Source organism: Acinonyx jubatus, chromosome D1, assembly GCF_027475565.1.
Source record: "Acinonyx jubatus isolate Ajub_Pintada_27869175 chromosome D1, VMU_Ajub_asm_v1.0, whole genome shotgun sequence".
Lineage (NCBI taxonomy): Eukaryota > Metazoa > Chordata > Mammalia > Carnivora > Felidae > Acinonyx > Acinonyx jubatus.
Genome location: NC_069390.1, coordinates 64,988,281 through 65,015,898, shown reverse-complemented (window position 1 = coordinate 65,015,898; position 27,618 = coordinate 64,988,281). Strand labels below are relative to the sequence as shown.

General features: G+C 40.7%; 1 protein-coding gene across 20 annotated transcripts in view; it reads left to right on the top strand.

Annotated features, from left to right (window-relative positions):
• DLG2 (discs large MAGUK scaffold protein 2) overlaps positions 1-27,618 on the top strand; it is a 2,057,646-nt gene that overhangs the window by 1,983,243 nt on the left and 46,785 nt on the right. For 12 of the 20 annotated variants that reach the window (XM_053202597.1, XM_053202596.1, XM_053202592.1 and 9 more), the window contains 2 exons: positions 12,311-12,487; positions 21,204-21,279. In XM_053202597.1, the coding sequence (XP_053058572.1) occupies positions 12,311-12,487; positions 21,204-21,279 (253 nt within the window). Of the gene's footprint in view, positions 1-9,257; positions 9,402-12,310; positions 12,488-21,203; positions 21,280-27,618 lie in introns of all 20 variants that reach the window. The other 8 variants (XM_027039894.2, XM_053202582.1, XM_053202585.1 and 5 more) reach the window with 1 other exon arrangement.

The window sequence follows — 27,618 nt, the reverse complement described above, 5'->3', positions numbered from 1 at the left end:
GCACCTGATGGGGGTTCCTGCTCTATGATCCTGTAGCCTCCCATACTAATTCATATGATAACATATATTGCACTGACTTCTAACTATATTTGGGTTCTTTGCACTGACTTTTCCCTCTTCTTAAAACACTGTCCTCACATATCTTCATGACTAACTCCCTCACCTCCTTCAAGCCTTGCCTCACCTGTCTTTCAGTGAGTCCTACCTTGATCACCCCCACCCACCCAAAAAATGCAACCTTCACCACTACCACAGTTCTACCCTGTCTAAAAATCCTGATACCCCTTACTCTGCCCTATTTTTTAACCTTTTCCATAGCAAGTATCAACTCCTGTTATGCTGTGTGGTGATTTCTATGGCCTCTCATGAAAATATAAGTTCCATGAAGGCAGAATTTTTGTCTGTTTTCATTCACTGATAGACCCCAAGCTCCTAATATCATCATTGGTACATGCTTGATAAATATTTGCTGAATTAATAAATGAATGTGTGAGTAGCTGAATAAATATGCCCTTACCTCTATTCACAACCCAACATTAAGATCTGTAAGAACAGGAAGCAAGCCCCTTGTTCATTGCTGAGTCCTCAGCAAATAACACAGTGATTGGTGTATAGGAGGCACCCTGTAAATGATAGTGCATTAAATGACTATTATCTCATATCCATAAGTGGAAGTTAAATTACATCCTGAACTCAGTATTTTTACCTGGATGAGAATGGAACCATCTTCTATCTTATGTGTCCTCATTCAAAAAGTGATAATGGGAGCATTTATGGACATAGGAGAGATTTTGAGGTGACTTTTCCCTAATTCTGGGTCATCCTTTCCCTCAATCCAGGCCTGTTGTTCCCATCCAGTTTTCTGAAAACTGGTAGACAAAAAAGCAAGCTCAGAAGTTTGTCCAAACGTCTGGTTTCGTGATATATGAATTTCATTACCAACCCTGATACACTACCACTAAGGATTTGGAGTAGTCATGTCAAACGTTCTTGGATGTCTTTCTCCCCTTTTCCATATGCTCATGAGAGAAATGAACTTTTTCCAATATCTCTTCTAAACCAGGTGGCAAGCCAACTGATCTTACTTGTCAGTCAGTAAATACTTAAAGTGTTATTGGAAAGCAGAGGTAGGCTTGCTTTGTTTGTGCTCTAGTGAGCAACACTAGAAAAAAAGGATGGAATTTACAGGAAAGGAATTTAGACTTTAGACTCAGTTAACAAATATTGAGAGCCTACTAGGTTCTAAAATGTCTTATATGTGTAATTCTCATAAGGACTCTATTGGACAGGGATCTTGTCCCTCCTTTTGCATCTTTGGAGACCCAGGGACAGAGATGAAAATCACACAGCTGGTTAAATGGCAGAGCTACTCTTTGAACCCAAGACTATCTGATTGATATACATTTTTAGCTTGGATCAGAAACAAAAGCCTGCAGTCAGGGCTCTGTCAGCCTTTATGTAATATCTTGATTAATATATTTTGATTGCCTGATAAACAAGGCCAGAACATAAAAGCTTTCAGAACTGTCGTAAAGCCTGGGCTATTCATCCTGGTCATGTTCCCTTTCCCATATTTCAATTTCCGAGTAGCTGGCTGATGGCATTTGGGGGAAAAGACAATGGTTTTAAGATGATTAATTTTTACAGCCTCAACTCAACCCTGAAATCTGAAGTACCATCCGCCATGGTCTGTGGAGCCCTGCCTTTGGGCAGGTTCAGACTTGCCTCTGCTTCCCTCAGATGAGGTCCTGTCAGTTGGGACTGCCATGTAAACCAACCTGACAGATTGCTAGGACACCCTGAGAGAGAAAGCAGGCTGGAGTGGGACCCGTCCCTGGAGCTTCTAATGATTACTTGTCTGAAATGATCAACACAGTGGCCTCCGGACACAGGAAGTCTGCTCACACTGTGTCCCTAAGGCATGGAGAGCACTGATGACTCAGGAGAGACTGAGAGAGAGAGAGAGTTGTTGCCCCTGGAAGTAATGCTTCTTCCCTGATTATCATCAAATTGCCACAACTGTGGAGAAGCCCAGGCTGTAAGGACCTCTCATTGGTGCCCAATTAATTCCATCTCCAGTCATGACAGTGACTGCCTGACCCATTGGGTACAGTAGAAATTGACAGTTTCCCAATGTCCTCCAAACATAGAAGGAAACAGTCTGGCATGATAAGAACAGCATCTTTTTGTTTGTTTGTTTTAAATTTATTTATTTATATATTAGGGGGGTGGACGGAGAGAGAAGGAGAGAAAGAATCCCAAGCAGCCTCCACGCTGTCAGCACAGAGCCTGATGCGGCTCCATCTCACGAACTATGAGTTCATGACCTGAGGCAAAATCAACAGTTGGATGCTTAACCAACTGAGACACTCAGGCACCCCGAGAAGAGTATCTTTCCAGGGGACAAACCTGCCTTATAAGGTTATTAATGATCACATGGCATAACCCATGTGATACCACAGTGCATTTTTACCCTTCTATAAAATGGAATAATGCCTGCACTTTAAGGAGTATCTATGAATCATGGATAATAAATACCTAGAGCAGTGCCTGGCACATTGTAAGTCCTACTGTGTTCAGTAATCACTCAAAGACAGCGTCTTAGTGCTCTCTTGGCAAGGACTGACAGAAGCTAATGTGTTATCCACTAAGACTGTTCCACTGGTGGATTCAGCCACCCTTTTCACCATGGACAATTAATTCATTATTGAAATAGATGGGAAATTAAGTGGCCACAGTACACTTCAGTCGGTCTGGATATGATGACTGATCCACAAGGGTATGTATGTTATGGCTCCTCGAGGAGACATGAAAAGTAGTCTATACAGAGCTGTGTGTTGCCTTCTTCCCTGAGATGAACGTGTTCTGACTTGAGAGACAGGAAAATTGCACAGATCTTCATCGTCCTAAGAAAGATAGGGAGCCCAATGCCAGATGCTGCACAGGCTTTTCTTACCTATTGTTGCCAATTGTCCCTGCCTTCTAGGAAAGAATGTAAACAACTGAATTCCAGGAATTGCCCTATGAGAAGAATAGGTGACAAATTTAATAACAAAAAATAACTTTTATTGGACATCTGCTTTGTGGTAGACCCTGGGGATAGGATGAATATGAGCCTCTCCTTCCCCCCATGCATATACAAATTAGAATTTGCAAAGATTAAAAGTCACAATACAATGTGATATAAGAGCATATGAGAGGGGTGTTTAACTCCCGGTGAGGGTGTAGGGAGGGGAAAAGAGGTTCTAGGATTGGTGGAGGAGATGACACAGAGCAGTGATTTTCACAAAGCAAACACAATCCTCGGAGACACACATACTATCAGCCACATGGAAAGATTTTTTTAATGTTAATTTATTTATTTTGAGAGAGAGAGAGAGAGAGAGAGGGAGAGAGAGCATGAGCCAGGGAGGGGCAGAGGGAGAGAGAGAATCCCAAGCAAATTCCATGCTGTCAGAGCAGAGCCCAACACAGGGCTCGAACTCACAAACTGTGAGGTCATGACCTGAGCCAAAATCAAGAGTCGAACGCTTAACTGACTGAACCACTCAGGTGCCCCCAGCCACGTGGAAGGTTAACCTGAGTCCCCAACAGTGCCTTGCTAGACAAGGCATAGAATATAATAGCTGAAATGTGCTTCAAGAAGTGCTTTTGGCCTGTTGATTACATAGAAGCTGGAGCCCAAAGAGATAAAGAAATTTACACAAGATCATACAGTGAGATTACATTGAAGCCAGAACCAGAGCCCTGCTTTCCTAATTCCATCCAAGCTTCTATCTACTTGCAGGGTGCCATCTCTATTTTTGAAACATTTATTAGATTTGTGAATGGGCAAATGAATGCTTTTAAGAAGGAAAAACTAGGGGCATCTGGTAGCTCAATTGGTTAAGCATCCAACTCCTGATTTTGGCTCAGGTAATGATCTCACTGTTCGTGGGTTCAAGCCCCAACTCAGGGTCTGTGCTCACAGTGCGGAGCCTGCTTGGGATTCTCTCTTTCCTACTCTCTCTCTCTCTGCCCCTCCCTCATGAATGCTCTCTCTCTCAAAATAAATAAATAAACTTAAAAAAAATAAAAAGAAGGAAAAACTATTGGAAATGGCTGAATTTAAAAAATGATAGCACCTAAAGTACAGATCCCTCTGCTCCCAGTGCAGATCCCTTTCCCACATCCTCCCAGTGGGAAAATGTTTTGAGAAAGTTTACTATATGTGTATTTTTATATTGTATTTTTAAAACACCATACTATCATCTCCTGCCAATACTTGTAGAAATAACTCTCTCATTTTCATAGTAGGGAAGGGGTGAAGTAAAGGAACAAAGGTTGGCAGTAAAGGTTGGCAGTTAGTGTGCTAAAGACTTTTCCTATGTTGTCTCATTCAATCTCTCCAAATATGCTGAGACCTAGGAAAGATTAAACCCATTCATTGATAAACAAAGGCTCAGATTGATCCACAGATTTTCTCAGCGACACTCAGCTAGAAAGAGGTGGACTCACTTGAGTGTGTCTTTTTACTCCAATGTCTACACTTTTTACACTATCCTCAGCTGCTTACATCAACAACGGAACACATTCACTTAAGTCAGGCACAGTGGGATGCAGCAGAGAGCAGACTTTATCTTCCGCTGTTCTTGTTCGTGCTCCTGCTGCACAGAGAGGTGAGAACCAAGTCTCCTCTAATCAGGCAGAAGCCTCAACTTCAGAAGACTAAGGAAATTGGGTCAAAGCACTCCACTTCGTGGGTCTTAAATTTGTCATGGAAACAAAGTCTTCTGTAGCCCAAACAAGTTCACAGCACAGAAGGAAGTAACCTACTGGTTGATTTGTTCAATTATTTTTTTTAAGTTTATTTATTTTTGTGAGAGAGAGAGAGAGCGAGCATGTGTGCACAAGTTGGGGAGAGCAGAGCGAGAAGGAGACATGGAATCCGAAGCAGGCTCCAGTCTCTGAGCTGTCAACACAGAGCCTGACGTGGGGCTCAAATTCACGAGCCAGGAAACCATGACCTGGGCCAAAGTCAGACACTTAACCAACTGAACCACCCAGGCACCTCGATTTGTTCATTTATAAAGCATCTACAAAGACTCTGTGCAGAAGCTGTACCCGGGAGCCTCTGACCTTCAGTAGCTTTTAATCCAATAAAGGAGGTAAAACACATTCCCATTCAAGACTGGACATTGTAGGCTTCCCAAGAGAGGTGCAAGCAAAGTGCTTTACAACCTCAGAGAAAGAAAAGGCTGCACTTCTGTGCCTCAGTCTCCTTATTTGAACATAAGAACAATAGTATTTATCTCATAGGGTTTTTGTGATAATTGGATAAAGTATAAGTGTTAACAAATCAAAGCCTTACGTTTTTTGTCTGCAAAGTAGAAATCATCATACTTCTATTATAAGCTATTTACACGGATTCAGTAAGATAAAATTATGTAAAACAAAGGTATTTGCACATGGCTGGCCAATAATAGGCATTTAGTGGGCTGTTATTATAGTTGTTGAGTAGTTGTTTTTATTCCAAAGAATCTTAAACAGGATCATCAAACTGGTAGCCTTTGCCTTCTACCTGCCTTCTGGTAAACCATCTTCTTCCTGTCCTCTGTTATTAGTTTTCTACTGCTGCCATGACAAATTACCTTCCTCCATCTTCAAATCTAGTAATGGCAGTCATGTACCCCTCATGTCACAGCTCTCTGACCTATTCTTCTGCCTTCTCTTCTACTTTTAAGGACTCGTGTGATTGAATTGGGCCCACCCAGATAATCAAGGATACTCTCCCCATATTAAGACCTTTAACTTTGGTAATATCTGCAAATCCCTTTTGCCACATAAGGTAACATATTTGCAGGCTCTGGGGATTGAGGTGTGGACATCCTTGCAAAGAAGGGGTTAGGGAATTATTTTCCCTACCATATTTTCGATAACCACAAGACACATCAAGTAATTTTTCCAGTTCTTACCGGCATGGTCCTGGGGGTTCTCTTCACCCTTGTGATTGTTTGCTATACCAGCCTTAAAGTGGGTCAGCCAAAATTCAGTCCTCTGAACAACACAGAGAACACATGTGCTCTTATGGTCCATGATTATTAAATATTACTGCAGTCTAAGCCCAATAGAGAATACGGGTGGTTTTGATTGGAGAGGGTTCCTTGCAAAAACAACACATGGGTTGATGTAGCAAGTCCACAAGCCTTAGAGTCAGACAGGGTTTTTTGGGGGTGGGAGGGTTAGGTTTTTGGGGGGTGTTTTTGGTTTTTGGTTTTGGATTTTTCAACTGGTAATTAGGCTTTAGTTCAAGGCTTTTAAATATGGCAACTTGCTTTTAATAACATAAATGATGGAGGCAAACAGGTCTTGAATTCAGTCCTGCCCTATCACTTGCTAGCTGGTATGTCACTGGGCATATTGCTTAAGTCTATATTTCCTCATCTGCAGTACAAGGCCAATCCATGTACTGTGAGGTAGTTGTGAGAACTAACTGTGCACTCAGTAAACTACTCATGCCTCTCCCCTCATGTCTAGCCCATGGTGTCATTATGAATGCAATCACCAAATCATGAAATCTCTGGAGATGAGGTCTAAGGACAACATTCCTTATCAGGAATTCCAGGCTGAATTCTACAGTCAGGAGCATGGGCTTGTGATTCAGACACATCTATGTATATTTGAATCCTGGTTCTGCTACTTATTAGCTTTTTTTCATTTCAGCTCCTTGGGTCTCATTTCCTTTATGAGATAAAAAAGGCTTACCTGGCAAAATTGTTGTCAGAATAATAACAAAGTGGAACTCATTCTGTGTGTGTGTTGGGCATTTCTCATGCGTCACCCTAGAGTGATATCTTCATAACAATCTTTTGACTTAAAACCATCATTCTCTGCATTTCATAGTTGATGGAATGATGATCTCTGGTGAAGAGATCATCTAGGAAGTTAAGTAACATGCCCCAAATTCACAAGCAGGAATGGCAGAGTTGGGACATTACCTAGGTCTCTTCTCTCTCCAAAGCTTGGCACATAATCCAGATGCTGCCTTGCCTGGCCAGTACTTTGGATGAGGTAAAAATAGAGTCTTTCACAACGTTGTAGGCCACTTAAGAAGCACAAATTCCATCAATTGTCAGGTGTCTCAGTCATGTGACACAGCCATGAAAACGAGCAGCTCTTCACTTCCCTTATTAGACTTCCCCAGTCGGCAAAGGGCCACCGCATGGTGAAATGCAGGAGGGGCAGGAGGGATGGGAGAGTCATTGCATTATTCCTGTCTAATTCTACTTGTCTAATGGACTTGTTAAAAGCACCCTGGGTGGAAAGTGTGAGTCTTAATGGCATTTTGTAAAAGTTGCTCTGATGAATTAGCACATAAAACAAATTAAAAACAGCTTACCGCTTTTTAAATTAGGTGACGGGGCACTGTAACATTTTTCCCAGACATGAAGATCCATTAATATCCAAAGGAGCCAGAAGCCACTGAAATGCATCGGCTGCTTGTTTTCAGGGGCCTGACAAGTCTGAAATCCATGTAATCCTAGAGTGGCAGATTGTCTGAGATAAACAGAACTCGGGAAGAACGTGTTGTGAGCCCCTTCTGCGAGGATACCTATGGCTGAAGGCAGGAGTGGGAAACCTTCCCTCCAGGATTCTTGGGAATTAGAACAGAGCACAGTAGATTGAATGTCTGCCCCGGTGAGGACCACCAGAACAGTCTCTACTCCCCTCCCTTACACATGAGGACACAGGCTTGAGAGAAGCGGGGCTTTCAAAGTTCATCTGAAACATTTTCACGGACTGACACTGAGGGTCTACTCTGTGCCCAGTGCTGAACTGGACTCTGAGGTTGGAGAGATATTTTAGATGTTTTTTTGTACACAGTCCACAAGACAGCTACTAAGGGCCACAGTCCCAGCAGATTCCCTGAGTCAAGGCCAGCACATTTTTCAGAAAAACAATTATAAGAGTAATAGTAACTACCATTTATTGAGCAATCACTAGTGCCAGGCTGCTGTTACAGTACTTTCCATATATTATTTTACTTAATCCTCACCACATCCCTTTGGGGTAGGTGCTGTTATTATGTGCCAGTTTTACAGTTAAGAAAACTTGGAGCCCAGAGAAGCCAAGTAACTTGCTTAAAATTCACATGGTCAAAAAGTTGCAAACCCAAGCAGTCTCACCCTAGAGCCTGCCTTCTTGGCAGCCACCTGCCAGTTTTCCTGATGGCTTGACATCCATAAAGAGCCTGGTGCTAAACCAGAGGTTCAAAGACCCTTAGGACTAAAAAAAACAAAACAAAAAAAAAACAACAACAAAAACAAAAAAACACTGTGATAGGGACACCTATCAGCTGAGCGTCCAGCTTAGGCTCAGGTCATGGTCTTGCAATTCGAGTCCCAAATCGCTCGATGTTGTCAGTGCAGAGCCCGCCCTGGATCCTCTGTCCCCCTCTCACTGCCCCTCCCTCACTTGTGCTCTCTCAAAAATAAATAAAACATTTAAAATTTGTTTTAAAAAATACTGGGACAAGAAGTGATCAGTAAGGGAGCTTTGGGGATTTGGGGGGGAGGGTGGGAGAGGATGGTCAGCCCTGAAGGGAGGATAAAAACTCCTGGTACTGCTAAATTGTGAGCAAGACCAGAGGATAACAGGCTGGAAAACTGAGCCTCACAATGAAATGTCCAAGAACATGGATTTTGGAGCCAGACAGACCATATTCTAGGTGTAGTCTCCACCACATGTGTACATGTGACCTTGGGCAGGTGTCCTACTGTCCTGAGCTTCCTTTCCTCATCTGTAAAATGAGGATACTAATTTTTACCTTCAGGTTGTTATGATGTCAAATAAGACAATGGATACAAAGTGCCAGGGCACCTAATATGAGCATAAGGAGTGGTAGCCATCATGGTTATTATCCTTGCCACCTTGTCACCACCTCTCATGTTTCGGGGGAGGGGGTCATGGAGAACAAGTTGAAGAGCATTGTAGCAGGACTCTGGGTCAGGAGACCCAAGCTGCAGCCTGAAGTTGCTGACCCTAAGCCATGTATGCTGAGGTTAGTCTATCCTTCATCTGTAAAAAGGAGATAATGCTGTATCCATCATACATTCTTTATCAGAATGGATTGAGTCACAGATGAGGTAGTGTATATGAAAATGATTTGCAATCTATAGAGTGTTGGGGACCCTCAAGAAAACTCCCAGGGTTGATGATTCACTGGGAAGGCTCACAGAACTCAGCATAGACATACTCAGGACTATGATTTATTACAGAAAAGGACACAAAGCAAAATCAGCAAAGGGAAAGGAGCTTGGGACAAAATCCAGAGGAAACTGGGCGCAAGCTTCCAAGAGCCTTCTCCCAGTGGAGTCACATGGGACATGCCTAATTCCTCCAGCAACAAATTGTGACAGCAGGTATAAGTGTTGTCTACAAGGAAGCTTATTAAAGACTCAAAGTTCGGTGGGGGGGGGGTTGTTTTATTTTTATTATCTTTTTTTATGTTTGTTTATTTTTGAGAGTGAGAGAGAGAGAGAGAGAGAGAGAGTGTGTGTGTGTGTGTGTGTGTATGTATGTGAGAGAAAGAGAGGCGGGGGGCGGGGGGGGCAGAGAGAGAAGGAGACAGAGGATCCAGATCCAAAGTGTGCTCTGTGCTGACAGCAGAGTCTGATGCAGGGCTCAAACTCATGAACCGTGAGATCTTGACATGAGCTGAGGTCGGACGCTTAACTGACTGAGCCAACCAGGCGCCCCTCACGGTCCAGGGTTTATATGGGGGACTGGTAATGTAGTCACCTTCTGCCTGGCACATACCACAATTCCAGATTCACAGAAGAAAAACAAATGTTCACCTTAAATGTTGTTTATACACAGTTTAGGCATTGTGAGCCATTCTTAATGGGAAATAGAACCAAAATCTAATTTCCCAGATGTCAGCCATGAGCCACCCTTGTAGGAAGGTCTTTTTAAGGATAGAAATCTTGGGGTGCCTGGGTGGCTCAGTCGGTTAAGTGTCCAATTTCGGCTGAGGTCATGATCTCACAGTTTGTGAGTTCAAGCCCCATGTTGGGCTCTGTGCTGACGGCTCAGAGCCTGGAACCTGCTTCAGATTCTGTGTCTCCCTCTCTCTCTGCCCCTCCCCTGCTCACGCTCTGTCTCTCTCTGTCTCTCAATAATAAATAAACATTAAAAAAATTTTTTTTAAGGATAGCAGTCTCAAGCTTACTATGTTAACCCAGAGTAGAATCTATAGAAAGGATTTTTATGGATATCCACTCAAAGGGGACAGCGAAGAAAATAGTAACAGTTGAAACTTGATGATTGTCACTATGTGCCAGGCATTGCTGTGCGTGCTCTATTTCACATGTATTACCTTACGTGACATTCCATCCATGCAACAATTTTATGATGGGGGTACTATTACCATTGCTGTTGTCATCATAACTGTTATGTATGAGAAATCTGAGGCCTCAGAAAGGTTAAGTAGCTTACGCAGAAAACCAGCTATATAACTGGTAAGAAGCAGTAGAATCAGGAAATGACCGTGACAGTGTGACCCCTGAGTCTATTCTTAACTGCTCTGCTACACGCTGCTACAGTGCACTCACCGTGAGCTGGCTGCCTCATATGTCTTATTAATGCTTATAGCAGCTCTGTCTGAAAGTAGTTATTGGACTAATTTTGCATTACAAAAACCTGTGGCTCATGAGTGTTAATTAATTTATGTCTCACCACCCAGCCAGAGAAGTGACAGTGTCAGAAGTGGACCTCTGCCCTCTCTCAACCCCCTTTCACCTGGGTAGAGCTTTGCCAAAGTCTTCAGTAGGGAAGATGCAGATGGTCAAGGTGGAAATGAGTCATTCTGGGAACTTAGACGGAGAAACTCTCCTCCTATTCCATTACTTGGGTACAGAGTTCATGGAAGACAGAGCTGTGTTGCAAGTAATTCAGATTTTTCTACCGTATTTGAGAGTTCTACATGCTGTCTTCAGCTCTTTTTGGTTGCCATGACAGCAGATGTGACATTTCTTTCATGAGGAGAGGGGGGGAAAAGAAGAAGAAAGGAAAAGAACCATACTTGGTCCTCAGTGATCTTAGAAAAATCTGTTCCCCAGATCTATCTAATTTTGCTTGCATAGTGGTTATGCTCTAAGGAAATTCTCAGAATGGAATCAAAGGGAAATAAGCAGAGAGGTGGCAAAATCTGCTTCTCCTGAGAAATTGTATGTGTGCAGTGGTGGTTTGTGAGGGCAGGGGGATATGAGAGGAGGTAGGCAATCTAAGACTTGAGACAAACTGTCCGCTACTTAAGGCAACACCTAGCTACTAAGGTCTTGGCGATCATTTCAATTCTATTTGCAATTCCCTTGCCCCACCAATCTATACGTATAAGAGTGTTCAGTTCAGCAAAGGGAACGTGTTCTTTAGTGAGGGAAACATGGTACATAAAGCAAGAATTACAATTCAGAATGATGAATGCAGTGCTGAAGTAGGCTTAGCCTTCTGTGGAAGCAAAAAGATTTGTCTTATCCATATGATTTTGATCTATCTATATACATACACATAAACATAGGAGTAATTATATTTTTATTGTTGCATTTTGACCACTTATTCATGTTATTTTATTAACCTCTACAACCATTCAATTTGTTTTATTTTTTATTTATGCTTTTGTGGTTTTAATTTGCAGTTTATTTATTAAAAATGTTAATTCCTGTGCAATGAACATACAGGTTATATTAGTTTCAGGTTCACAATATAGGTATGGAATTGCAACCTTTCTACTTCAGTAATGGTCCAGTAGTCCAGTGGGTGGAAGGATCACAGTCACCTATGGGTGGGCACTTAAGTTGTTACCGTTTCTCCCTATTATAAAAGAAAGAGTTCTGTGAACTGATACATACATCTGAGAGGATTTGTTCATAGCACAAAATGTTTCATTCACAAAGATGCCCATGTTTCTCTTCATTATTTCCTTCTTTTTAGTGACTTTTAGATTTCAATTGTAGTGGGAGGGAAAACATCTCAGGTGCTTCCACATCTCCCATTATCACCTTGCCACATATGATGGTCCCCAAGAAAGGAAGCAGTACCCCAGCTTTAGGAGTCTGTAGGCTGTCCCTGCAGCCTCCAAGGAAAAGCAGGAACCAATGTTAACTGGTGACCACAGCAGTGGGAATGTGGACTGCAGTCCTGGGAGTCAGGCCTCAGAGCTGGTATCAAATGGATGATGGATTCTCAGGGCAAGACTTGGTAATCGAAATGATGAATCCGAAATCTGTGCTCCAGAGGTTCTTAACAACGTTCTCTCTTGTCATTTCTACAGAGCCATGTTTGACTATGACAAGAGCAAGGACAGTGGGCTGCCAAGTCAAGGACTTAGTTTTAAGTATGGAGATATTCTCCATGTTATCAACGCCTCAGATGATGAGTGGTGGCAAGCCAGAAGAGTCACACTGGAGGGGGACAGTGAAGAGATGGGGGTCATCCCTAGCAAACGGAGGTAAGAATTGCCTTTTCTATTTCAGACTGTATGCTTTTTAGCTATCCAGGGAGTGGAAATAAGGGAAGATGAAGATAAGACAAACTGTTTATAAAATAACCATTTGAGTGGGATAGTCAGTCTGCAGGGAAATTGTCAGTGGTGACAGGTGACATGAATTAAGTATTCTTGTTCTTTTCATGTTAGGGATTTACAAAAGCTGGTGACTCTGATAAGACATAAAGCAAGAAAAGGGATCTGCTTCAACCACCTCCCTAAAACATTTACCAGCATCCACATGTTCAAGATTATCTTAGCATGTATGCGGATTTAAACACTCAGAGGTGTTATTCCAGAGGTTCAGATTTACCAGATAGCTTTACAGAAAGGTCAGGTGAAAGTCACATAAAGTATGATTTACTAATAAAAGGTCCTAGCTATGTATTACCTTCAACTACTGATGGGGGGAAAATTAAAACCCTTCATGCCAAATTCAGATGCTTGGAATATGAGCTGTGGAACATCTGGGTGAGGCCTAAGACTGGGTTTATCACTTACTGTTTTCCTTACTCCTTTTCCCCACCCACCTCACAACTCCCACTTTCACTCAGATAATCAGTTCTGTATGTCAAGAGCACCATGCTCTTTCTCTTCCAAGCCTTTCTTCCACTATGCTTTTGAAAGGCAGGAATATACTTCAGAACAGCCACCTCTCCCATGTGTCCCAGTAGCTTCCAGTCATCACCACCATGGGGGAATTTCCTTCCCACCAGCGTCCTTTTGGCACAGAATAGTTGCCTGACATTGCTTTGAGAGGACATTCTGAGTTTAAACTATGGCTTGTAGTGTTTTCTCAAAGGTTGTATATTCAAAGCATGGACTCTCCGCACTAGTTTATATTCTGTTTCTCCATTTCCGTTTACTTAAAAAAAAAAAAAGTCAAGGCAACACGCATTTTGGTCTGCTTTGATTTAATCCATCAGAGCTGTCTGAGAAGCTGCTCTGTAGAAGAAAGAGCTATCTTCTTGAATATGGCCCCAAGGACAAAAGTGGGGTGTCAAGGAAGGAATAGATTTCAGCTTATCTTAAAGAAATTCTTTTACTAGTCAGCTGTGTAGAGATGGTATGGATTACCTGGGAAGATAGCAAACTAGAACAATAGTTTTCATAACAAGGGAGCATTATAAAAACTTAGATATGGGGCACCTAGGTGGCTCAGCATGATCTCACGACTAATGAGTCTGAGCCTCGCGTCAGCCTCTGTGCTGACAGCTCAGAGCCTGGAGCCTGCTTCAGATTCTGTGTCTCCCTCTCTCTCTGCCCCTCCCCTGCTCACACTCTGTCTCTCTTTCTGTCCCTCAGAAATAAATATTTAAAAATTTTTATATTAAAAAATAGCTTAGATGTGCCTGTTCCCTCCCTCTCTGACCCTCCCTTCCATGTGTGCCTGTGGGTGCATGCACACACACATACACACACACACACACACACACACACACACACATATTCTAATTCAGTCCATCTGGAGGGGGTCCTGGAAATCTGAATGTGTTTGTAAATCCATCCAGGTGATTCTGGTAATAGAAGATCTAGCATCGAGGATTCGAGGTTTGGATAGAGTGTTGAACTATATGATTTCTCGGGCCCTTTCCAACCCAGAGGTTCTGTGATTCTAACCAGTCGTCAGTAGCCCTTCATTTGTTCAATTACACATCATTTTCCCCACAAGGAACATTCCCAGTGCTATGCCTCTTGAGGTAATTTTCTACCTGCTGGTGGTCGTTCTTAAGTTGGCTTTCTCCCCTAGTTTGGATAAAAACCATCTTAACAACCATACTACAGCTAGCCTGGAAAAGAAGTTTGTCTAGTGACTCTAATGTTGACATGTATTTGCATTCTATCTTATGAATGCTGCAGTAGCTTCCCCCTCCGTATGTGTGTACATGTGTGTGCATGTGTGTGTACGTGTGGGTGTGCTTATGGCTATAAATGAGTTTCTGTCAACTTTCTCCTTAGGATTTTAAATCTTTTTTAAAAATGTTATCATTATTGTTTTATGTGTTTATAAAAGTAACACATTTCATTGTAGAAAAATGGGAAATTTTTGAAAAGTATAAAGAAGAAATAAAAATCACTTATTATCCTACCTCACAAAGAGTTCTTATGCATGGACTTTAAAATCTATCATGAGGGGCACCTGGGTGGTTCAGTCAGTTGAACATCAACTCTTGACTTCAGCTCAGGTCATGATCCCAGGGTCATGGGTTCGAGGCCCATGTCAGGCTCTGGAACCTGCTTGGGATTCATTCTTTCTCTCTCTCTCTCTTTCTCTTTCCTTCTCCCTTGCTTGCTCTCTCTCTCTCTCCCTCTAAAATAAAACACACACACACACACACACACACACACACACACACACAAAATCTGTCATGAGCCTGTCCTAGGCCTGTTCTTTAATATTTTACTTTTAAATGAGGCTTTCTCATTTCACACTATATTCAGCATCTTACAACAACAGCTCAGAATAAGTGGGAGCTGCTCAAATATGATTTACTATTAGATTGGGGTTCATTTTTCAATCTTTAATTCCTTTATAGTCCCTTTTCTGAGTATAAGTCAACTAGTAGAGCTCATCTGGGAAAATCTCTTAATGGGTTACATCAGGGCATGACTTCACCCTTTACAAATATGTTTCTCTATTGATGATTCCATTTAATCATCCCAATTACACCAAGATGGAGAGTATGATAATTATTGCCTTCCTTTTTTTTGAAGATGATAAAGAAATTTTATTTAACAAAATACTCCAAGAGCATGCTAGGCACTGTTTTAAACCCTTTACAATGAACTTATTTAAACCTCATCATAACCCTATGAGAGATGTTATATTATGATTGTGCCCATTTTACAAACCAGGAGGTTGAGGCATAAAGAAGTTAATTAGCTTGCCTGAAATTGTCCAACTAGTAAGTGGCAGAACCGGGATTTGAATCCAGGCTACAGAATTGATACTTTTAACTTATATGTAATCCTTCCTCCCAAAGTTACAAAAATAAAACTCGACAAAATTTAATTCAGCAAACATTGTTTGAGCAGTGTCTGTGTGCCAAGCGCTGTCATTAGGTCACTGTCTCTGGAGCCCAACATTTGTGGGACAACACAGCGTGCCTAGCTACAGTGTGATTAGGTTAATGAGGGCTATTTGTAACTAAAGGTACTTGTCCTAGTCAGCTTGGGCCGCCATAACAAAATATCATAGACTGGAAGGTTTAAACAATAGACATTTATTTCTCACAGTTCTGAAGGCTGGAGAGTCCAAATTTAAGGCACTGGCTGTTTGGGTTCCTGGTGAGGGCCCTCTTCCTTGGGTACAGATGGTCGTTTTGCTGTACCCTCACATGGCTAACAGAGAGATCATTTCTCATGTTTCTACTTATACCGGCACTAACCCCATTCATGAGGGCTCCATCCTCCCCACCTAATTATCTCCCAAAGGCCCCACCTCCAAATACCATCACACTAGGCACCAGGGCTTCAACTTATGAATTTTGGGTAAACACACTCAGTCCATAGCAGGGGCAAAGGGATGTGAAAGGACACCAGACAGAGAGATGCATTCCATTGGATGATAGCACCAGCCATGTATTGTGCCAGGTGCTTTCAAATACATAATTTCATTTCATCTTCACAAAAGCCTCGTAAGGAAACCAAGGGTCCAAGAAGTCAGGTAACTTGCCCAAGGATGCACAACCAGCCACTGGCTGAACCCACGTCTCTCTGAAAACAAGACCACATGCCTTTCCACTACACCAAGGGTATATTAGAATTGTCAATTAGGAGGTCTTAATATGTATCAGACACGGTGCTAACCAATTCTCTCATATTACCTCATTTAATGTTCACCGTAATTTTCTGAAGTCTGTGTCAATACTCTAAGTTTACCAGCATGAATCCTGAGATCCTAAGAGGCTGAATGACCTGCCCAAGTCACACAGAGAGTAAGTGGCAAATGCAGTGTTCAAAACCAGGTTTGTGTGACTTTAAAACCTGGACTCTTAGCATAGAATCACTGCTTTCTGAGATTAGGTAGTTTGTGAGTCGCCAAGATAGGATGCTTTTCTACAGTCTGCTAATCCCAGTCTTTAGTCATTGCCCCTCAGTGATGACCACCTGGGTTCTCAGATAACAAGCGTGTCACTAGCATTGCCTTAAGGTTTAGGCACCTAGCTTTCACAGTGAGCCTGTGGCCAGTAACGTGGGTGACATTTCCATCCTTGTAGAGCACAGCACAGGAACACCCAGCACCAAGTGATGTTCCCACCATCCAGGGCTCCAAGCCTGACCTCATTATGTGTTTGGCCAGAACGTGAAAATGCCAGATGGGGAATGGGTGAGAGGGCAGAGGGAGACAGTTGGGCTCATTGAAGCATGACTATTCGGAACTCCCTGGAGAAGCTAGCTGTCAGAATTGATTGTTCAGACTTTGCCATCCAGTTTATATTTTCAGGATTTTGGTCAGTGACCAGACTAGGGTGGAGAGGATTATTTCTGCTTAAACAATCTAATTAATTGCTTGCCTCTTGAGTGTGAGAAAAGTAAGGTAGTACTTCTCATTTCAATTCAGTCTTTCTCTACAAGTGGTCCACCATTTCCTTAGGTAAAGATCTGAGGACTTTAATATCATGTATATCTACCAAAGGAATCTTACTTAGTAACATAATTAAGGAAGGTAATGCTAAACTTTTATAAGGACTCTTGCCAAGTGAAAAAGTCATGCAATGGTAAATAACTTTTTATGAAAAACACCATTTGTGTGGGCAAGTCACCTGACTCTTGAGCCTTAGTTTTCACATCCAAGTCAAGAATGCTCCTTGAGGGTTTATTCATGCTTTCATTCATTCATTCATTCATTTATTCAACAAAGATTTATTAAGCACCTACTCTATGCCCAGCTCCTTCTTAGACCCTGGATCATTGTACAGTTATAGATAATATAGGCCAAGTACAACATCGAATACTTTGTGCATACTCAAATGATAGGTGTTTTCCTTTCTTCATATTTTGAGCTTTTAGTGCCTGAAAGAACACAGCATTATACAGAACCCTATTTCCCAGCCCTACCTCTCATTTGAGCGATAAACTATCCTCTTGCATCTCAAGAAGCACTAGAAGAGAGGAAGGGCCTGTGGTAGCTAGGAGAAAACATAAGCCACAGTCACTGCTACCACTGGAAGAGGTAATCAACATGGCCCTCTGTGAAGGGAAAGTAAGACAATGATGGGCCTGCGGTGAATACAGAAAGACTGCAAAGGAGAGAAACCAATTCAATATTTATCATGTAATTCAATATTTATAATGCTGCACATAGTCATTTAGCTAACCTAAATTTCTGTGTTAAAATTTATTCTAAACTTTAAGCCCAGCCTTTTATGGTATGGTGTTAGCTCAATGATTATACACTTGCATTCAGTTATGGTTTATTTAATTCAGGACATTTGGGATATGGGGATTCAAGGGAGGGGGTTGGTTATCATTTGTGAAAAACTTAATGAAAACTTCCGAAGAACTGTATTGACCTTAAAACCGTGTATGACCCATCCAAAATCTCATTTGTGTTGAGAATTCCCATTGTGGAGAAAGCCGTGGAAGATCCTTGAATGCTGTTTCTCAAACTAAGTAGATGTGGAGAGGCAGTCAAGTTAGCTTTTAGCCGCTGTGTGCTCAGGCCCTTATTCCTACCACTTTCTAAACTTGGCAAGCTTCAAGTGTCAGCTTTCCCAGCCATAAAATGGGGTCAGTAATACCTACATCACTTGATTATCATGGGAACCAAATGAGAGGATATAAATGTAAAGGAATCTTTTTGCTAATAATTATGTGTTAAAGCTTCAGCCACCACTTATATTATTCTCATTATCATGACTAATGAAATTTTCAATCCCAAGAGAAAGCAAAACTTTCCGACTTCCTCACTTCCATGAGTGAGCCAAAACCCTGCCACCTTTAAAAATTGTTTTTTACTTTTTTCTATGGCCTCTTTGAAGATTAATCATAAACCATAGCAAATAACAGGTGTGTGTGTGTGTGTGTGTGTGTGTGTGTCCATCTGACATAACATTCTTTGCAACCCATTTAAGGGATGAACCACTAAAGATGGCCTAATGGAGACATTTCTTAAGAAATCTAAAAAAAAGGTTGAGCTTGGAATCCAGGGGGTAAAAATTAGAATAGTCTATCCAAATAGTTAGTAGAATCCCAAATTCAGCCTAATATATGTTTGGAGCCCTGTGAGTTCTGTGGGTCTGGACAGAATTTTTTGCATAGCCTGATCAAAACCATGTATCCTCTGTGTGTCATTTTGGCATCATCTAATGTACTAGTGTTTTCCATAATCAGCCTGGTTAATGCAAAGAAGCCAGGATAAAGTCAGGGCTGTAACAACAGTTTTAGAAGGATTCGAAGAGATGAATATGAATTAACATTTGCTCTTGGATTAAAACTGAGAAAAGCTGAAGTAGCTCAGAACAGGCATTTTCTCAGTGAACATCTTTCCACTTGGCAGCTTACCTTATCCAAAGTCTTCCTTGTACTGTTCCCAACTGTTGTCTGTTGGGTGCAAATAGAAACTCTCAGTGAAACATATTGCTTTAATATCTGAGGTTAGATATGAAATTTTTTGTTCAGCTGTTTCCACTCAAATATTCTCCTCTCACACTGAAATATATTCTGAAACTCTGCCCTGTAACTATAGAAACCCTGATCTGCACTGTGTTTCAGCTGGAAACACAAAAGAGCTCTCAGTTAAAAAGCAATATGTTGTTAATTATTGATCTATGAATAATTTAGATTTCATAAACCATTCATTTCTGTAGATTCAGGGTTTTTCTTCTCTCTCTCTTTTCTTTCCCCATTTTTGAAATTAGAGCCAGCCATATTTAAATAAAAAATCCAGTTAAAACAATGCACCGCATATTATTTTAGTTAACAGCTGTTTACTGAGGTCTTACTACAATATGCTGTAGAGTGAGAATGTGGACTTGCCCTCAAGGAGCATGCAGCTTTGTATGTACACTGTGAAAATAAACACAAGGGAACAAGAGATAATACCAACATGAAGATACAAATAAGTACTGTTGTATCTTAAAGGAAGGAGTACTCATGTCTGACTGGAGAGGCTCAAAAAAACAAAAAATCAAGGAAGTACTTAGCTTCTCTTTTCCTCTTTTTTCCACCCCATCCTTCAAATAGGTACAAGTCTTACCAATTTTACTTTACTACTATTTCTCAAACCCTTCCCTCTCCTCCACTTCATTGTTTCTTGCCTGGATAATGCCAAAAGCTTCTAAATGGACTTCCTGCTTCCCACAGTCCCTTCCCTCTTCCAGTCTATCTTCCTCCACCACCTGGGTTATTTATTTAAAATGTTAATCTGTTCTATCACTTCTCCACATTATATCTTCTAATAACTCCTGAGGATTCCCCAAGGAAAAAGCCCAAGTCGGGTCGCCCGGGTGGCTCAGACAGTTAAACTGCCAACTCCTGGTTTTGGCCCAGATCAGATCTCATCAGGCTCTGTGCTGACAGCTCAGAGACTGCTTGGGATTCTCTCTCTCCCCCTCTCTCTGTCCTTCACCCACTCATGCTTTCTCTCTCAAAATAAATAAATAAACTTGAAAAAATGTTAAAGCCCCAGTCCTTAGTGTAGATGGTTATCTTGTATTAGGAGGCTTCACTGTCTTACTGTCTCATATCCCATCCTGTATATAGCCTGTATCAGAACCTTCCCCAAAGTCTTTAGCTTTTTTAGACCCTCAGGTCATGCTATGTGTTGTTCCTCCTGTCTGGGAAATTCTCCCCAAACTTTTCCTACTGACAAGCTCTTTCTCATCCTTCAAGTTTGACATCCTTCAAATTGACACCTCCTCCAAGAAGCCCACCTCAATGCTTTCTACCCCACCTTCTCACCCTCCAATGAGATAGATGCTCCCCCAAGCCCCACTGCTGTCAACAGTCTTACAGTGCAGCATTATCAGTCTGTCTTTATGTCTCTGTGCCTACCAGAAGCACAGTCCTGTGTGTTTATTACAGCCATGCTTTTTGATGTTTTTTTTTTTCCTTTGTTCCCCGGCTCCTTGCTTGATGCATGGATAGGCACTCAATGAGTATTTGATGAATGAATGAAGTGGCAGGTACAATGATGAAATGTGCAGAGATGACAGGAAAATGGCACTGGGGAAAAGGAAAAATTCAAGATTATCTATAACATGTTTGGTTTTAAGGTGAAGGTAAATCCTCTAGTGTTCATTCCTAAAGGGAAGGGAAGAAAAAGGAAATGAGAAGAAAAGGGTAGGAGAGACAAGGCCTGCAGAGGGGAACAGAGAAGAGAAAAGTTTACTTAGGCTCCACTTTACATGTCCATCTCTATGGATTGTGATTTATTATAATAGATATTTGGTTGATTTATTCAGCCATTTAAGTAACAAATATTAGTTTTTCTCCCTTTGTCCCCCCTCCCCAATCACTATGACTCTCAGTACATGTAACACAAAAGTTTCAAGAGATGTGTTAGCTGCTTAGAGACATTATACTAAGACTTTTTATACCAAACAAAGGAACAGAAATATTTTAGAACACATTTTATTTGAGCTTTAGGATAAGAAGACATATTCTTCATTTAATAAGGAACTTAATCATAAATGCCTTGCCACGTGATATACTCTTTATTTTCAATTTTCTTTAGGGTGGAAAGAAAGGAGCGTGCCCGGTTGAAGACAGTGAAGTTTAATGCGAAACCCGGAGTGATTGATTCAAAAGGGGTAAGTACAAAATAATTGAAACATTAAGTTCTCTCCGTTGCCATGGGTTTAATTATAATTAACATTTAGACTTTCAGTAGCAAAGAAATTATGGAGCTACCAGAGTACTGTAGTAGAGTACTGTTATAAATGTACTACTGAAAGCAATAGTGTATTCCCTCAGGAAGTAGATTTATGGTAAATATATTCAATACTAGGGATAAAGCTGCTAGTGGTCCACAGAAATGATGTGTTCATGAAGGTGATGTAATGATTACAATGAAGGAGAAAAAAGGTAGTTTAGTGTTATCATTTCTTTATTTTTTTTCATTTAAATTAAATGTTCTAAAAGGATGGGTTTCATAAAAAAAACCTACCTGCTCATCACCAGTATGTCTAGTCTGTTACATACGACAAAGCTAAGACAGTGGTCATGGAAATATGTGGATAGATCATCTAAGTGAATACGTGGATTGTTGTGACAGACATAGAAGAGAATTAACAGGGGAAATTTAATCTTCAAAATTAAAGTATTATACACACATGTATCTTTTTTAATAACAGTTTTGATGATAAAATTCACCTACCATACAATTCACTAATTTAAGGTATACCATCCAAAGTTGTTTTTTTTTCGTATATTTAGTTATGAAATCATCACTACAGTCACTTTGAGAACATTTGATCACCCCATACAGGTATCCTGTAGCAGTCACTTCCCATTGCCCCAGCCTCACCCCAACCTCCACCCTACCCAGCCCAAGGCAACTACCAAACTATTTTGTCTATAGTTTGCCTATTCTGGATATTTTACATAAATGGAATTATACACCATGTGGTCTTTTGTGACTGCTTCTTTCACTTCACATTATGTTCTCGTGCATCTATATTGTAGCATGTATAAGTACTTTATTTCTTTTCGTTGCCAAACAATATACCATTGTAATGATATATCTCATTTAATTTATCCATTCATTAGTTGATGGACATCTGGGTTCTTTCCACTTTCCGCTATTATGGATAATGCTGCAATGAACATTTGTGTATAAATTTTTGTGTGGACATGTATTCTTATTTCCATTGTGTGTATACCTAAGAGAAGAATTTCTGGGTCATGTGATAACTCTATGTTTAACATTTTGAGGAACTTCCAGACTGTTTTCCAAGGTGGTTGTACCTGTTTGCATTCCCATCATCATTGTAAGAGGGTTCTAATGTCTCCACATTCTCACCAACACTTGTTATTATATGTCTTTCTGCTTATTCTGTCTGAAGTCATATCTCATTGTGGTTGCAATTTGCATTTCCCTAATTACTATTGGTGTTGAGCATCTTCTCATGAGCTGGTCGGCCATTTCTGTATCTTCTTTGTAGAAATGTCTTTTCAGATCCTTTCCCATTTTTAAATTGGATTTTGTTGCTGTTGAGTTGTACAGAAGTTTTTTATATATTCTGGATATCAATCTCTTATCAACTGTATGCTTTCCACTTATTTTCTCCCAGTCTGTAGGTTGTCCTTTCATGCTCTTGCTAGTGTCCTTTGATGCACAAAACTTCTTAATTTTGATGAAGTCCAATTTATCGATGTTTTCTTTTGTTACTTGTGGGTTTTTTTAATGCTTTTATTTTTGAGAGATAGTGCACACATGAGCAGAGAAGGGTCGGAGAGAGAAGAGGAGAGAGGGTTCAAAGCAGGCTCTGCACTGACAGCACAGAGCCTGATTCAGGGCTCAAACCCAGACACTCAACTTACTAAGCCACCCAGGAGACCCTGTTACTTATGTTTTTGATGTCATATTTAAGAAATCATTACTTAATCCAAGGTCATGAAGATTTACATCCATATATTCTTCTAAGAATTTCATAGTTTTAGCTCTTATATTTAGGTGTTTGATCCATTTTGAGTTAGCTTTTGTATATGATATGAGGTAGGGTTCCAATTTCTTTTTAACATGTGAATTATCTTCTCATTTTCATTGTTTGTTTTGTTCATTTCAAGTATATAGAAATATAATTATTTTATATATCAATGTTATATCCTCCTACCTTGCTGAACCCATTTATTAGTTCTAACAGTTTTTCTGGTGGGTTCCTTAGCATTTTCTATGTATAAGATCATGTCATGTGTAAAAATAGAATTTTACTTCTTTCTTTTCACCCTGGATGACTTTTATTTCTTTGTCATGCCTGATTGCCCTGGTAGAACCTCCAGATCAATGTTGGATAGAAGTGGCAAGGGCAGTCATCCTTGCCCTGTTCCTGACCTTAAGGGAAAGGCATTCAACCTTTCACCATTAAGTATGATGTCAGCTGTGGCTTGTACAGCTTTTAAAATCTATTTTTAAGTGCTAAAACCAGTATCACGTTGCTGTATTATAAAATACTGCCCCCTACCTGTCCTTTTTTTCTTCCTGTGCTCTTTTTCTTCATCTCCTTTCCTTTACCTTTCTGTCCTAATAATTCTGGCTTGTCAGCATCACACAGAACCACAAATTATGGCCAATAAATGTCACCATGAAAAACAAAAAGAAGAAAAGCTATCATTTCTTAGGACTTTTGAGCACCAAACCACAACACTGTCCCTTGAATTTTTAAGTAGAAGATCACAGAGCAGCCTAGTTATTGACATAACAATTTACTTTCCCCTAAAACATTTGGGTGAAATGGGAATTTATTTAAACATAAGATGTACCTCTTTTTAAAAAGGTATGTGTCATCATACATGGAATCCTTTCAAATAACTACTGTTTATAAAGAAGGGAGCAGGATTTTTCATTGATTCTTAGGGAGAATTTAAGGATAGAGCTCCTGTTTGTTTCATTTATGTAGTTGAATGTGTGAAAGACACAAGCCTATCAAAGTTCCTTCTCCTCAAGAGTTTATAACATCTATGAGAGCCCAGCTGTCTTTTTGATAAGACATAGACATGAGTATTGAGCTTTTTAATCATACTGTTAAAATATTATTAGGTACGTGCCAAAAAATAGAAAACAAATTCTCAGACTTGAATGACTATTGAATGAGGACCAGTTATGTGGAAAGGGAAACCCTGGATGGGCAATCATGAGGGCCAGGTAACTTGGGTTCTGGTTTTAGTTCATGACTAAGTCACCACTGCTCTTTGGGCCTCACTAGCAAAATAACAGCTTTGAACAACATCAAGTATGTCAGGCAAGTTTCACTTCCAATGGATGGATCATGATCATGGATTGATAGTTTCTGGTAAACTGATAGTCTTTACCGGGAATATTATTAAAAATGACTCTGAGACCATGTATGACCTCAGCAGAAAAAAAAAAGGGGGGGGGGCATTAATTGACTATGGATGCCTCACACAATGTTGAGAATTATTCTCTATTTGAGGTCCCTGGGTTCAATTATTTTTAAGGAGCCTTCTAGTAGTAATTCTCCATGAGCCTATGAAATAAGAAACAAAAAATCAAAGTTTTCCAAATCCCCATGAGAACAATACATCAATGAGAAGATTCTTGCTCACAAGTAGAAAGTAAAGGATGATTAAGAGAAAGTGTGCTTAAGAAAGGAAAGACCAACTGCGGGGAGAGCTGAGAAGCTAGGTCAGGAGAAGTCACGCACCTTGAGCCAAGGGCGCGGACTACAGAAAGTAGTTACTGTTACCAAGGCCCCAGTCTGGGATCTAGGGGTAAATTCAACACAAATTGAGGAAGAAAACTACTTGGAATGAGAAAGACAATGGGATATTTTAAATAATCTTTGCATTAGCTGGCATTTACACAGCATTGTGAAATAGGAGTTGAAAGTGAAAGCCATGCTTACTGCCCTGCGGTGGCTTAAAATCCATTAGTATGTATAAAGCAGGTTGTAACAAGAGCCGTATTTAGTACTATGTTCAAGAGCTTTGAGAATTCAAATTAATGAGTGTGGGAATGGCCAGAGAGCACTTCATAGAAGAACTTAGGCTTTAATTGACATATCAGCACTTGAACTATTTTTCCAGAACTATCCATTGATTAATAAACATTGAGTGCTGCAAAACACCAGGCATTGTGCTAGGTGCCTTATAGGAAAGCAAAATAACATAAAAAGGCAAGGTCTCTCATCTCAAGGAGCTCTCAAAGAGAAATCCAAGCAGGTCTGCCAACACAGTATCACCGATGATACTCATAAATGTGGAGAAGTAAGTCGTTTTTTAATGTTTTTATTTATTTTTGAGAGAGAGAGAGAGAGCAAGTAGGGGAGAGGCAGAGAGAGAGGGAGACACAGAATCTGAAGCAGGCTCCAGGTTCTGAGCTGTCAGCACAGAGCCTGATGTGGGACTCGAACCCATGAGCTGTGAGACCACGACCTGAGCCGAAGTCGGATGCCCAACAGACTGAGTCACCCAGGCACCCCAAGAATTAACCGTCTTTATTTTAAATATCGGGAGACTGAGCTTCAAGAAGATTAACTGATTAAGCTATGATCACACAGCTAGTAGGTGCAAGTGTCGGATCATTTGGACAGAAGAATGCACATTTCTTCACACTATACTTTGTTCTGGTAGAAGTCAGAAGAAGGAAAGTTAGTAATCATGCCTTGGGTAAGAGAGAAGTCTTTCAAGAGAATGTGATACTCGAACAAGATCTTGAAGTTCAAATAAGAGTGTGCCACATATAGGATCCAGCATGAACTTAAAAGGGGAAACTGTAGGCATGCTGGAGTCAGGCCAATCAGATTGGGGACACCAGATTAATGGTGTGGATAGTGTAGTGGTAGTTGCAGCAAATGGGGCTGACAGTGAGGATCTGGAAGGTCAAGCAGTGTATGTGGAAAGCCTGGTTTGAGCTTTGAAGCTCATTAAATTTTGAGAGTATCCATGAGGAAATCCAAGGCTCTCCATTTGAAAGTGTTCCATTTGAAAGTGCCCAGGCTTTCTGTATACTCCATGTGGCTCCACAAAGTCTGTGTCTACATATGCAAAGACAAGTGGACAACTGTGTCAGTAACCCACATAATTCCAGCCTACCCAGACCCCTAAGCTCACAGTGGCCATCTGTTAGGATGGGTCTTCCTGAGAACCACCTCAGTTTCTGAGATCTCATTGTAGGCAAGCTTCCCTGAGAAATCAGTTAAATTCCTAATGAGTCTCCACTCAAAGTAGCCTCTGGTGAAAACTTGATCACTCCCTTAATTTCTTTCATTGTTCTGTTAACTTTTTTCATCAATTTCATAATCAGCCACTCTGTTGCTTATTGAGACATTTAGGAAACTGTAAAGTCTTCACAATCAAGCTGTTGTCCATTGAAAAATTAATGAGTATTTAGTGATTTATGCTGAATTTTTTTTATTTGTTTTATTTTTTAAATTACTTTTATTGAAAAAGTCCTATAATTTACGAAACGAAAATATATGTCTGGAAGAGTATAAGAGTATCAGCAGCCTTACTAAATGCCAGCCACGTGCAACATGTAAGTGCCCCCTCTGCACTTTAAATCATTTTCTAAAGCAAGGGAGTTTGTTAAGTAAATAACTAGTCCTACAAGCTGGTACAAAATAGAAATGATAGATATTATTCGAAGTAGTAGGAATTGTAGTAGTAGGAATTGTAAACAACTTACATACATCTCTTAATTGCCACAACAAAATGTGAAAGGAAATCATTTGTTCCCTCTTCGCAGATTTAAGGAAACTAAAACCTAGGGAAGCAAAAAATCTGAACCCATGTCTGGCTAATTCCAACACCCATAATCTCTTTACTATAGCATGCCCTCTTCCTATTAAAACCACATGACTCTGTACATCTTAAGAAAAATGAAGAAGTATATTCAAATGGATTTAGCCTTGTCAAAAATTAACTTGGGCTTAAGCTTGAAGCCTGAAAGGGGGAAGCTGGTTTCCTTGATGATGTACATCTTTCTGGATGAGAACTTCTCTGAGGTTCGCTTGGGGCTGCACATTTCCTCCATGGTGGCCTGTCAAAAGGACACGTCTTGGCATAAAGACATGTAAAACCTTTATTAGACGCCAGTACAAGCAGCTTGCTAGGCATTGTGGACCTAGCCACATAAGACATAGTCACTGCCCTGAAGAAGCAGGGATACTGGGGGAGAGAATGAGTTCCCACAAGGAGGAAATGGTTAACATCAAAGAGGGACTGGAAGCATTCTCTGAAGTTCAGAGGAGATGGAGATTCTGATTTGGAGCTGAAAGAATTTGACTAGAGGCAGGGGATGAGGGGAAGGAGGGGAGGCTGGGAGACTTTCAAGGATTAGTAAAATTTGCAAGGGAGCAAACAGTGAGGTAGGAATAGGATACAGGATACATAGGAAGTAAAACATTATTTATCTTCATTGCAAGTAATAGTTTATGAAGGGGAATAAAAGGACTCAGAAGTGGAAAGCT